The sequence below is a fragment of the Mizuhopecten yessoensis genome, unplaced genomic scaffold (genome assembly GCF_002113885.1).
Source record: "Mizuhopecten yessoensis strain PY_sf001 unplaced genomic scaffold, ASM211388v2 scaffold5197, whole genome shotgun sequence".
NCBI classification, from domain to species: Eukaryota; Metazoa; Mollusca; class Bivalvia; order Pectinida; family Pectinidae; genus Mizuhopecten; species Mizuhopecten yessoensis.
Genome location: NW_018405928.1, coordinates 217,209 through 231,852, shown reverse-complemented (window position 1 = coordinate 231,852; position 14,644 = coordinate 217,209). Strand labels below are relative to the sequence as shown.

General features: G+C 36.2%; 1 protein-coding gene across 1 annotated transcript in view; it reads right to left on the bottom strand.

The window, feature by feature from the left end:
- Window positions 1-5,962: 5,962 nt before the first annotated feature.
- The window catches only part of LOC110450392 (EGF-like repeat and discoidin I-like domain-containing protein 3), a 44,353-nt gene continuing 35,671 nt past the window's right edge, over window positions 5,963-14,644 (bottom strand). Inside the window, exons 6-8 of the mRNA XM_021497878.1 lie at window positions 10,434-10,595; window positions 10,009-10,159; window positions 5,963-6,451 (exon numbers count right to left, since the gene is read on the bottom strand). Of these exons, the coding sequence (XP_021353553.1) occupies window positions 6,135-6,451; window positions 10,009-10,159; window positions 10,434-10,595 (630 nt within the window). The 3' untranslated portion in view covers window positions 5,963-6,134. The remainder of the gene's footprint in view (window positions 6,452-10,008; window positions 10,160-10,433; window positions 10,596-14,644) is intronic.

Genomic DNA, 14,644 nt, shown 5'->3' with positions numbered 1-14,644 from the left:
TAGAGCGTTCAATTTTATTTATCTTGATGGAAAAAATTTGAAGAAAAAAACCACCCAGTACAACTATGGCACAGGATGATATTTGATGAAATAAGGGTAGAGTGAACACAGAACATGTACAGATCAGTGGCAGATTCAGTGATCAATATGTGTGTGTTTGGGGTGGGGGTCGGTTGGTTCCAAATTTATTGTGGGTGTTTCCAAATAGGAAAATGGGTTAAAAGTATGTGGTTTTCGAAGAAAATAAATTCCAGAAGTCCAGAAAACCAACTCTTTGATCTACCATTGCATCTATGCATCACATGTTGTGCAATAATTTGTAATACTGAAGGAGCAAAATATTGACGTGTATGAAAATAAATTTGTGGACATAATTTCGAAAATTGTGGACATAACTTCGAAAATCCATACCAAAAAAACGTAAATAACCATAACGATACATTATATTCCTACTTAGGCTTGAAAAAAGATATTTTACAGAAATTACCAAGGGCCATAACTTTGTGTATATTGAGGCAAGGGGCCTGAATACAGTACATCGCACCCGCTTTTCCACAATAAACAAAAGTAATTTTGGTGAACCAATGCAACTTAATCACAAAAAATGAACGAAGGGTGATAACTCTTGTATATTGTAGTTGGGCTCGAGACCCGATTTCAGTTCTATCAGAGATGTGTAGTGGATCCCTGGTTTTATGTACTAAAAGTTTGCTGCTGATAAGGCAGTTGTAGAACCTATAAATAAACCTACCTATTAAAATATGACGTGCGTCAAGAAAAAACACGCCCACTTTGACACGAGTTCTTTATAGACGGATTGATAGCCAACAAATCAGAATGTTATTAAAGTATGAACAATGGATAACACACTGGACGTTATTTCATTGGTCAACTTCTAAATTATGACGTCATGAAACAATGCTTGGCGACGTCACCTTCTGTTCTTATGCCATATAATAGTTCATTGCAATTGTTACCCCGATTGGAAACAGGAATAATGTCTACCCAATAGAAACAGGAATAATGTCTACCATATAGAAACAGGAATAATGTCTACCATATAGAAACAGGAATAATGTCTACCCAATAGAAACAGGAATAATGTCTACCCAATAGAAACAGGAATAATGTATACCCAATAGAAACAGGAATAATGTCTACACAATAGAAACAGGAATAATGTATACCCAATAGAAAACAGGAATAATGTCTACCCAATAGAAACAGGAATAATGTCTACCCAATAAAAACAGGAATAATGTATACCCAATAGAAACAGGAATAATGTATACCCAATAGAAACTTGTGGATTTCTAGATATAATATCTGAACGTTGTGGTAGAAAAATAGGTCCCCAAACTCGTGATAGTTGATGATCATGTTTATCTAACTCTCGTTAGTTAATTTTCTCAAACTGTATAAAGACACAAGGTTTTGATAAACATGATAATCAACCTTCAATCTTTTGGAAACTTCTATTATTGTAAAGTTGATGGTCTTAAAAGTCGAAACACGACTTTCAAAAACGGAAACGGAAAAGAAAATATCCAGGTGCTTATAAGCATAAAATGATGAAAGATTTTCCCAGTCAATTTTTAAATTGTGCTTTGAAGGGCTACTCGACACTTAAGGGTTTACGCTCACTTTCGCTCTGTGTAGGAAGGGGTTATGCTCACTTTCGCTCTGTGTAGGGAGCGAAACCCCTGTAGCATCGAGGATGGTAAAGGGCGAATTTAATGCTGGGCGAATATTGATTTTATCAGTTAAGGACAAAAGTTTGAATGAGCGAAAAATTCCCGATATATTCCACAGTATCTGACACTTTGGTATTTCTGTTGAAATATCCTTAAAGACATTTATAATATAACTAAACAATCCGATGTCTTTGTTAATAAGAGAACTAATAAAAAAAATGTAGAAAAAAATGTAGATCCTCGTAAAACATCACTTGAGCATTATAAAAAAACAGCTGCCGATCTGCCAGTCCGAGTTACAATAGACTACATATGAAATACAATGTATCTGCCAGTCCGAGTTACAATAGACTACATATAAAATACAATGTATCTGCCAGTCCGTGTTACAATAGACTACATATAAAATACAATGTATCTGCCAGTCCGAGTTACAATAGACTACATATGAAATACAATGTATCTGCACAGTTCCGAGTGGACAATTCTCCTTCAGGTGTCAGCATCACACACTGGTTACTGACATCCGGTTGACTACTGGCCCAGAAGGCGGTCGATATTTCTACTCCTGTCGAATCGAGGTATTTACTTCCGTCATAGAAACCAGACACAAACAGACCAGCTTCGTTAACTGTGAACATAGAATATCGATGCATGCAAATTCGGAAAATTTTGAAGACCTTGCGGTTCTTTCTTTAATAACCTTCGTAATAAAAAAAATATAATGGCAAGTTTTGTACAGATTATTTCTTTTTGTCCCGTGAAGACATTCTCAAACTATAACAGATCTTTTATTCTGGAACCACACACCTTACTTAGGAATCATAACATACATTTGTATGTACTCCACATGTACAGCTACACTCGTTAGAAAGGTGCTGCACTAATTACGTAAGTGCCACATCCCTCGCAGCAAGATCCCTAACCATCCTTTACAAGATTGGCACATCCCTTACACGATTACCACAGCACTTACTCAGAAAAGAGGTATGGCGAACTTAAGCTGTTTTGACCTAAACGTAACCAACAACAAAAAACAGAAATATTTTCAATTTCGGCAAATTTAGATATTCTTAGTAAGACAAGTATATCCAAATGTCCATAATAATAAAATCTTGGCTATGTGTCCTATTTTGAATAATATGCAAGAAAACGTTGGTTTTCCTGACTTTAAATGTGTCTTTAGGTTGTTGAGCTTAATTATCAATCCCGAAATAAAAACAAAATTTGGGAAAACAAAATTTGAACAAATCATTTATCGGGTTGTTGCCTTTCGTCTGGACCAAATATGTGAAAGTTAGGTAGGTAGGCTAGAACCCATGCAATATTATATTTATGACTGTTCTAGAAAAATATATTTAACAAATCAATCGGAGTTGCATTTTAGATTTTATAAATTTGATATTTTCGATATTTGAGATATGTGGAACGAATATTGTATTTCAGAACCTATCAGCAGTAATACCGCGCTGATGTATAAACTATCAAAAGGTCCAACACACCGTGGGTATACATGATCTGAGAGCTGGTATATATTACGATACACTGAATACTAATAGTCTAGATTTAAATTCAATTTGTTAACTAAATGTATTTGTAATATTTTACTATCAGTTATTCCTGAATAACAACACTAATAAGCTAGGTTGTTATGTATCACAAAGTTCATGCAATGAAAGAAAATGATAGCGACGTGGATTCTCTTTAAAAATACAAAAAAAAATTGTCAATAGGCATTGAACCGATATAGTCCGATAATAAATCCTGAACATTCAATAGCGGTATTACCCTAGAAATGATGTTTATTGAATTAATGCATATTTTTTTTTTTTTTTTTTAAATTTTTTTCTTTCCGTGTTATATTTACTAAATCATGTAAAGCTCATTATAGGAGCGATTGGTTGTACACTCGTTTATTTGTAGACCGTGTCAATGCGGGGAACTGAAATTGATGCTTAGCGTACACCTCGTCGTTTACCAATGTTAGACGTTTTATTCATGTGATATAATATTAACATAATTTTCCTTAAAAGATGGGTCATTTGGTGGCAACAAATACACGATACGAATAAACGTCTAGTATTATACTTGGTGCGTGTATAAACGCTTTACACAAGTTTACGGTACATAGAACCGGTTAAACAATTATACAATCAAACAAGCGCAAAGGTGCCTTATAAATAACTAACCATGGCTTGGTGACACTGAAATGACGTTTTGTAATCCATTTATCTGGGCAGTGTAGGTGAAGGTTATGAGCATGGCGTTCAGCCTTTGACATTCCCTTTGCGCATCTGCCTGTGTCTTGCGCGTGTCAGATAGCTTGTAGGACAAACCAGAAGACAACAGGGAGGTGAACCCTAGTCCCTCGGCATAATCTGAAAACCGAGGATTAGATATATGCGTATCACTATATTATTTTTTATATCATAAAGAGGAACGGAACGAAATGTTTGCTTGTAAGTAATTTTTAAAAGATTGACGGAAATGAAAGCCAATGCTGACGTATTGCTACGTAAACTATCGAATTGTTTCACCCAAAGGCAGTACCACACCACTCAGCGATAAGAATGAACATCATGGTTTTATTTGGTATGCGCAGACATGAAGCCTAATGTGCTTGAATTGCTCTCATATCTGTGACTTTCAAAAGTGGCTGAATTTATTTTAAAAATCTTGAGATGAAGCAAGCTATATCATTGCTATCATTATTCCATATCTGATGATTTTTGGGAACATTCAACTCATTTCACTCATAGGAAGCTCAAAATTAATCAAAATCATTTATTTTAACAATTTTGAAATGTGTTATCCAGCAACGTACTGTTTATTTTCTACGCTTGACCAACCCTTAGACATTTGACCCTTGTAAGCACGAAAGTAATTTATTCTGATAAACTTGTTATCATATCACATCAACAGGCTATAACAAATATTTTTATTCTTGACTTCATGTACCTTTACCATAAGATCTGACACCTATTAGTCCAGGGCACAATGGAAGTTTGTAACGTCATTCATTTAAACAAACTTGATAGCACTTCGCCCTCTATATTTAGAAGTCGTTGAAAGATGTTAATATCATTTTTACCCTGTGACATTGAACATAAGTCAATGTGATGTCTGTTCGTAAACTTTTTTGCACGCACTGCAAAAGAGTGACTGGTGTATTACCAAGACTCAAAACCTTTCAATTCTTCAGATGAAGTTATATGATTGTTTAAACAAAGTTGCCCCATGTGACCTTCAATAAAGGTCAAGGTAATTTCTTGCTATTTGAATTCCTAAAACATAGCTTCAGTATGTTTTCCCCTGTGACCTTGGACAAAAGTCAAGTGGTTTTTTTGTAAACTTTGAAATTATTAAAGCCAGTTAAATGATGGCCAAATATCATGATTCTATTGTGTTTCATTTCTTCAGGAGAAGTCATTAAACACTTTAACAAATTATACGTTTAAATGTCATACATCTATGGTCTCCCGCTTATTACAAGAAGTTTGGGTTGGTTTAATTTTGATTAGCGTCCTATTAACAGCTAAGGTCATTTAAGGACGTGTTTCCATGTGTGTAGTGTAAGCGTGCTTCCGTGTTGGTATGCAGGAGACAGGGTATGTTGGTGTGCTTGTCTCCTTGTGATAGCGCGGATCTGATGCCGACTTTATAGTGCTTTCTCACTGAAATACCATGCCGAAGGCCCAATCACAGCATTCCATCGGTCACATTATACTGTCAACGGGTGAACCAGTTGTTGCCATTCCCCTAAATGCTGAACGTTAAGCAAGGAATAGCAACTACCATTTTTAAGGACTTGGCCTTGAGACAGAACCTTATTGCCTTCCTTACATGGGCGAACGCTCAACATTAAGGCCAAAAGTGAGGTGTTGCCACGCAAGGCGCTAGGAAGTAAAAGGTAGTTAGAAGTAGAATGAAAGATTAAGATCCCAAATACTGCAATGGGTGCAGCAGATTTATGTTGGTCGCTTTTGTGTCCCTAAATAGAGGACACCAAAGCAAATCTCCAATTTTGCAGGGGGTTCCCGCATTAGTCGCCTCCTACGATACACGCAGTAGGTAACAGCAGGTGCATTCTTTTCCCGATTCCCACCTGCAGGGGTGTCATTACAAGAGGTTGTTCGAAGTGTCTGTGATACCCGACCTCTTCGACAAAGAAGTTCAGTTTTACACCCAATGCTTCTTACGAGGATTTTCTTTTTAAAGTTGACGGACGAACGGACACAACACCTTCTCATAAGATCGTATACATTTATGCTAGGTGACATAAAAATAGGGCAAGTACATTGTTTAAAAATAAAATTTCACGGTGGTGGTGATGGAGGTTTTGTAGTCAGGAAAACCGTCTGGATCTACCACCGTAAAGGTGTTGATTCCATATCGAAAATCATTTACTTTCCCAGAGTTGAAAGGAAGAAATCGTTACAATTACACAATAGTGATCAACTGTACAACCGTACCGTAGTTAAAGTATAATGTGTTGTAAGAATCGGGAGACATCACGTTGGGGTCGCTCGGTGTAAAAGATCCAATAACATTCGTTGTTCCATAGCCGATACACTGGTACGTGGCCTTTTCAAAAGAGACGACCAGGCACTGTTCTGTTGTTGTACACACGGTGACACATTCCACTTTACTTCTTGTCGTTGTATTCACAGTGATATTTGTGATAGAAACACTCCCGGGTGCCACTCCAGCATAGCCCCATAAGGTCCCGTTCCGCGAGCGGTTAACAGACACGGGCTCTGTGAAAAGGAAAACTCAAAGTACAACTAAAGCCTGTAAAACAGTTTACCTGATTATTAATACACGTACCGTATTTATATATGTACAAGAAACTTGAGACAGATGTGTATATGTAATTACTAAACAAACACAAAATAAACATTGTCACTCTTTACATAGGTTCCTTTAGCTGTGGGGTGCCGCACCTGGCAGCATATATATTTTCAGTTCGGAACAAACCAGTTTCAGCTGTAACCTGTAGCTATCGAAGTGCGTTTCAGTATTTTGACAAAATAACTATATGAAACTGTTTTTTTCTGAACTGAAAAATATATATTGCCAGGTGCGGCACCCCACAGCTAGAGAAACCGGTGTAGAGAGTGACCTGGGCAATACGTACTGTCTGCTTGACTAGAGTGATATTGTCAGAATTGTAGTGTCTTTTATAAGAATTGAAAGTGATTTCCATCCTTGTGAAAATTTGTATGCTAATGTCTAATTTTGGTGTAGAGTGAGTAGCCCCTGATATCATAAGCCATGCGACTGTAGGAGGGTTATTCGCGTTGCCTTTGTCCCAGACGGTATAATAAGTAGGCTCAGAGACTTCCAATGACAATTGTTTTATTCTCATATTGTATTGTTTATGAGAATAAAACAATTGTCATTGTCATTGACCTGTTTTAATGTATTTATGATAAATGTCAACAAGTTGACCATCAATATCATGCCATTACTACAATGAATATGTTATACAGCGCAAGAGTCGGAAAAATACACAATTAAACAATAGTGCAAATAACTTTCACAAATTTTCAAATGCTAGCTATAATTAAGAGAAAATGTAAGAAACATACTAAAACATCAAGCGGTGTTTTTTTATCGCAGAAAACAAGCACATTATGGACATACATTTAAACTTGTAGGATTGTAACTCCCACCATATTACATTAATTCCTTACTCTATTCATTTATATACGACTATCTGACATTTCCCAATCGTACTTATAAATACCATCATCTTGTATTATTTCCTACCCTATTTACAAATACCAACATCTTGTATCATTTCCTACCCTTTTTATAAATACCATCATCTTGTATCATTTCCTACCCTATTTACAAATACCACCATCTTGTATTATTTCCTACCCTATTTATAAATACCATCATCTTGTATTATTTCCTACCCTATTTACAAATACCAACATCTTGTATTATTTCCTACCCTATTTACAAATACCAACATCTTGTATCATTTCCTACCCTATTTATAAATACCAACATCTTGTATCATTTCCTACCCTATTTACAAATACCACCATCTTGTATTATTTCCTACCCTATTTACAAATACCACCATCTTGTATTATTTCCTACCCTATTTACAAATACCAACATCTTGTATTATTTCCTACCCTATTTACAAATACCACCGTCTTGTATTATTTCCTACCCTATTTATAAATACCAACATCTTGTATTATTTCCTACCCTGTTTACAAATACCAACATCTTGTATTATTTCCTACCCTATTTACAAATACCAACATCTTGTATTATTTCCTGCCCTATTTACAAATACCACCATCTTGTATTATTTCCTACCCTATTTACAAATAGAATATATGATTATTTATCTGTCAACCAGATTGCATTCATTGTCCAGTAACTGCAGGCTGACTTTCCATAGAGTATATGGAAAATGGGAAGGGCTAATGTAAATATTCCTGTGTACATCATCAACGTTCAGTTGAAGTAATTTAACTGAGACACACACGTGGTCAAAACACATGGCAGGGGTAGACATTGCCATGTGTTTGTTAGGGCTGTCACTAAATGACTGTATTCATAAGGGGAATTTTGGAAAGGGAGTATTTGTCGAAACGTCATATAAACACGAATATATACAAAAAGAGTGAATAGTCAAAATCAAGCGTAGTTGATTAAGCCAGCAAGATGAGCCATGTTCTGGAAGGCCTGTGGAGGTTATCAAGTGTTAATACATTTATGCATGATCGTTAAGGTATGCGAAAGCTGTCCCCGCGATGGGTTCCGAAATCTTTCACTGACAACCGGAAGTCTGCGTGCTACGATGTCCCAAACATTTTAGGCACGGAAAAATCAGGATGCGGATAACTTTATTGAGAATAATGTTACTAATGACAAAGTATTGATCCATCATTATGACCCAGAGACCAAAGAACAAAACAAGCAGTCGATCAGCGTCACTTTATCTGGTACTAAAATGTTCAAAACCAACCCATTTTTTATTGATTACATGCCATGTGGCCGAACTGTTGCCGGACAGTATTTCTCTATTTTCTTGCACCGAATACAGGTTGCTTTCGTTGCAAAATGTAAATGTCACCAAAGACGTGTTGCTCAAACATGACAATGCCAGAATCCATGATACGTATGAACTTGCAGTTGACGCATTGAAGTTTCGCCTCATCCGTCCTACTCACCGATATACTTGCTATTCCTAAATGCGTGGACGCCATTTCTTGTCTGATGATTAACTTAAGACATCAGTTGAGGAGAGGTCGTATGGCAAACCCTCTGGTGTCTATCAGAATAGTATTTAGATAATTAAACATCGACCTTCATGGTGATTATATGGAGAAAAAAGTGACAGTTGATGGCCAACAGATTACTGAATGGCCCTGTTATATGTATAGCCTGTCGCCAATACTTATTGCATGTGTTTTAGAGATATTATCGGTATTTAGTGAAGTTGAGTGAAGGGTAACAAGTAGTTTGTCATTGTTACTAAAATTACCAACTTGTTTTAAGACGTGCATGTCATTTACACAGGAGCAGTAAGCTGGGGAAACAGAATAGCATGGATCATAGACAGATCTTAAGGTTGCTGATCTTTCCTACTTAATTCATTGTGCATGCCGAATAATTGACGTCCTCGAAAACGTCGTGGAAACGCGTACTGGTTTCATTTTTTTTTAAATTTCAAATCAGAATTCTTTTTAACCTTTGGTCTACAGTAGGTGGTGAAGTTGTCTCGTGCATTCGAACCGAATGTCTTCACAATGATGGAATTATGTCACGTTGATATTTACATTTGCGCTGCAACCCACTATATGATTTGAGTATCAAAGCAAAAACTCTCGTGACGTAACACGAGGTTTACCTATGACGTCACAGATTAATCTTGTTCAATAAGAGTCTTGTCGCTTCGCTTCGGATAAGATGGAGTAGGAGACTGTATAGTATGACCCTTGTCTCCCCTATTTGTCCCTGCGTCAAACGCTCAAATGACTACGGTTAATTATAGGGCCGTTCTGCCTATGTCGTTTAAAGAACGACGCATATACAAAACGCAATAAATCAATTAATTATTTGAGATCAAACGAATAAAGTTAAACAATTGTTCTATAGTAAAAATGTAAATATATGGATTGAACGGTGTTTTTAAAATTTTCATAGCGGGCTTCATGCAATATGGCCGATTTGCGTTCATACCGGCATGAAAATTTAAGAAAAACCGCCGTTCAACTCTATGTGAAAGATCTTGTTGATTCCTGCACATATATAACAGTTATTACTAAAACAACTTACTTACCTACAGCAGACACATCACATCCAAGAATGTCGATTCGTAAGCAAACAGATGATTGCCAAGACTGTGGAACTAACCGAACGAACTTCGCTGTCACAGGAGAAGGGAGGTAATTCGTCACTACAGTATCCCGGTCAACATTTCCTGGAAATACCTGCAAAGTTTCAAATGTACTAGCCCAGCCCTTCATACATACATATATGTCATAAACAAAAGTTTGGCGTAACAAATATATCGAGCCATTTCAATAAGTATATGTTTATCCTTTTGTGTTTATCATAAGTTTCTCATTTAAATGTTCATCAAATTATTTAACATCGAGTTTAGTTAATAGTTTTACACGTAACTATTTTAGTAATGATAATAGGACATACAAAGTACAAGGATAAATGAAATCGATTTGTTAAAACTATATATAGGTGCCCTACCTTTGGAGAATTATTCTCTGTGACGTCAGTCCAGACAACACCGTCATTGCTGTACCGTACAAGGTAAGACTTCGTGTAAAATATAGAACTGGGATATCTGGAACTCTGTGCCCTTCCCTGGGTAAAAACAGCTACCATTGTCTTCAGGCTAGCGAATTCTACCTGTTTATGAGCAAATATGTAATTCAACAGCTGAAACATATTACTTAAAAGTAAATGTAGGAGATGGTTTCACATATGCTCTAAGCTTGTTACCAAATACCTTGTAATACTATTGAACTGTATTTGTACTACACTATATTTCAAAAAAGTATTGTTTAAACTAAAATTTCAGTAGGAAATACCTGTATTTGTATTTGGACGAGGAATTTATTACAGCATTAAGCTTATATTCCTTTCCCTTTGTTATCCTTATAATGAACGTTTTATCGCTCGCTCTTCTAGTTACTCAACGAAGCCATTTCATATTTCACACTACCATTATCAGTACCATATAATCGGGATTGCAGTCGTTTTGTGATATTGTAAAGTCAAAAAGTGGAATAATCGGTGTGAGTTTTGAGGAATTCAAACAGATATTTTGATCGATCTTGCACATCCTCTTCTCAAATAGGTGTCTTCTATCAAAAATTACGTCTACGTTTTCTTATTATACGAAGTTTCTTTTCAACGAAAGGTGTACGGCGATTTACAATGTAACTTTATGGTTGTAAATTATTTTGCAGCATATTTTGTTAAAATTACAACAAAAGCCAAAACGAAATGTACTGAGAACGATATAATGGGGATGATTGAGGTTCTGGTTGGCAATATCTTTGCTGAGTTCGGTATTGCCAATTTGTCTATGTTTTCATATAAGCTGAATTTATTGATGAGTTTATCATGACTGGAAACCTAGCTATAATCCTTTAATTTCAAAGTTAAATATATCAACGATGTGCTGTCTTTGAATAACGAGAAATTCATTGACCTCATTGATCGTATAAACCCTCCAGGGCCTGAAATCAACGACACCACAGACTGTTCTACCGCAGCTGCTCCCCTCGATCTTAACTTACAACATGAATCACAGGAACGACTTTTCTACTGAGCTGTACGCGATAAGCGGGACGATTTCGACTTTCTGATTGTGAACTTGCCCTCTCTGGATAGCTACATCCCTGTTCTCCTACGTACGGCGTTTCTATGTCGCAGTTGATGTTGTACTCAAGAGCTTGCTCCGAATATCATAATTTCAGTGATAGATGTCAACAAACTTACTATGAACACGTTTTAAGGTCGCCATCAGGATCTCACAGGGAAACATGCTATTTCTTTGTGTTAAATGAAGGTCGATGTTTTTTTATGATGCTCATAGAGTGTCATGCTGTTTTGTTAACAGTTCTCGATTCGATGACGTGCCATTACATGGATTCGACTTAGGTTGTCATGCTCACCCTTCCAGAACACCTGGTCTAATTCTCCTTGAAATGTTTCAGGCTTCTCAATTCTTATCTTTTCTTTGTTCATATTTTTCTCTAGTTTTATTGATTTTGAGTTCGAATTGTGGATTTGTTGACATTTCAATACTCTCTCGTCGTTTTATGTATGTACGCCATAACTTTGTCTTGTTGAATAGAAAACTTATTAAAATATACTGTAAGTTTGTCTTTGTAAGACTAGAAACAAAACGTGACGAGTCAATGTATCGACTTAATGAAGACACAGTAACAAGAGAATACCGAAGTGACAACAAAATCGTAATACAAACTTAAAATCGTTTAAACAAGACCATGATATAAACAAAGGAAGGATTAAATCTTGAAAAATTGTGTAACAGGTGTTCCGGAAAAGTAAAAACGGCTTCCGTTTCATTGACGACACCTGTCATATAAATCTAGATCCAATCCAAGTATTGTTACGTCCACAAGACGGGAACTGGGATAGTGACAACGTACAACAAAGGTCATAATGGCCACCATCCAAACAACAAGACACACGATATGGAACATAATCAAGGACATCGAACTTTATATCACAAAATGAACAAAACAATCCCGATAAGACCCTAATATCGACCATTATAATGAAAGTTACAGTGTCTGTGTTGGTGATATACAACCGTGAACTATTTTCCGTCACGTTTGATTTATATCTCTCTGAAAATACTGTTGGTATATTTGAATCACCCATGCAATGGTGTTATGTACAATTAAAACGCATTCAAAACTTTTATCTGATCATTTTAATATAGCAATTACTATATTTCCTCGAAAAATTGAGTCATGGCGTATGATATGGTGACGATACAGGATAATAAAAAATATATTATAGCGTTTTCTAGAAAAGTGAAATTGAAGTTTATATGATATAAGCATTGTATTAGAACAATAAAAGATTGTGTAAAAAACTTATTTGTTCAGATTTGTTTAAACTGTTTATGTAAAAGTACACAAAATACCTTAAGTAGACTGTAAGGGTGTTTGTAGGTATATTGTATCACTGTTCCTATATTACCTGTAAGTAGTCTGTCAGGATGTTTGTAGGTATATTGTAGAACTGTTCCTACAGTACATGTAAGTAGGCTGTCAGTGTGTTTGTAGGTATATTGAACCACTGTTCCTACAGTACATGTAAGTAGGCTGTCAGAGTATTGGTAGGTATATTGTACCACTATTCCTACAGTACATGTAATTAGTCTGTCAGGGTGTTTGAAGGTATATTATACCACTGTTCCTATAGTACCTGTAAGTAGTCTGTCAGGATGTTTGTAGGTATATTGTACCACTGTTCCTACAATACCTGTAATAAGCCTGTCAGGGTGTCTGTAGGTATATTGTACCACTATTCCTACAGTACATGTAAGTAGGCTGTCAGAGTATTGGTAGGTATATTGTACCACTATTCCTACAGTACATGTAAGTAGGCTGTCAGAGTATTGGTAGGTATATTGTACCACTATTCCTACAATACCTGTAAGTAGTCTGTCAGGATGTTTGTAGGTATATTGTATCACTGTTCCTATATTACCTGTAAGTAGTCTGTCAGGATGTTTGTAGGTATATTGTATCACTGTTCCTGCAGTACCTGTAAGTAATCTGTAAGTGTGTTTGTAGGTATATTGTTCCTACAATACCTGTAAGTAGTCTGTCAGTGTGTTTGTAGGGATATTGTATCACTGTTCCTATATTACCTGTAAGTAGTCTGTTTGGGTGTTTGTAAGTATATTGTACCTCTGTTCCTACATTACCTGTAAGTAGTCTGTTTGGGTGTTTGTAAGTATATTGTACCACTGTTCCTACAATACCTGTAATTAGCCTGTCAGGGTGTCTGTAGGTATATTGTACCACTATTCCTACAATACCTGTAAGTAGTCTGTCATGGTGTTTGTAGGTATATTGTTCCTACAATACCTGTAATAAGCCTGTCAGGGTGTCTGTAGGTATATTGTACCACTATTCCTACAGTACATGTAAGTAGTCTGTCAGTGTGTTTGTAGGTATATTGTATCACTGTTCCTACAGTACCTGTAAGTAATCTGTCAGTGTGTTTGTAGGTATATTGTACCACTGTTCCTACAGTACATGTAAGTAGTCTTTCAGTGTGTTTGTGGGTATATTGTACCACTGTTGCTACAGTACATGTAAGTAGTCTGTCAGGGTGCTTGTAGGTATATTGTACCACTGTTCCTACAGTACATGTAAGTAGTCTTTCAGTGTGTTTGTGGGTATATTGTACCACTGTTCCTACAGTACATGTAAGTAGTCTGTCAGGGTGTTTGTAGGTATGTTGTATCATTGTTCCTACAGTACTTGTAAGTAGTCTGTCAGTGTGTTTGTAGGTATAGTGTACCACCACTTTTCCTATAGTACCTGTAAGTAGTCTGTCAGTGTGTTTGTAGGTATAGTGTACCACTTTTCCTACAGTACATGTAAGTAGTCTGTCAGTGTGTTTGTAGGTATATTGTACCATTGTTCCTACAGTATCTGTAAGTAGTCTGTCAGTGTGTTTGTAGGTATAGTGTACCACTTTTCCTACAGTACCTGTAAGTAGTCTGTCAGTGTGTTTGTAGGTATATTGTACCATTGTTCCTACATTACCTGTAAGTAGTCTGTCAGGGTGTTTGTAGGTATATTGTATCACTGTTCGTACAGTACCTGTAAGTAGTCTGTCAGTGTGTTTGTAGGTATATTGTACCATTGTTCCTACATTACCTGTAAGTAGTCTGTCAG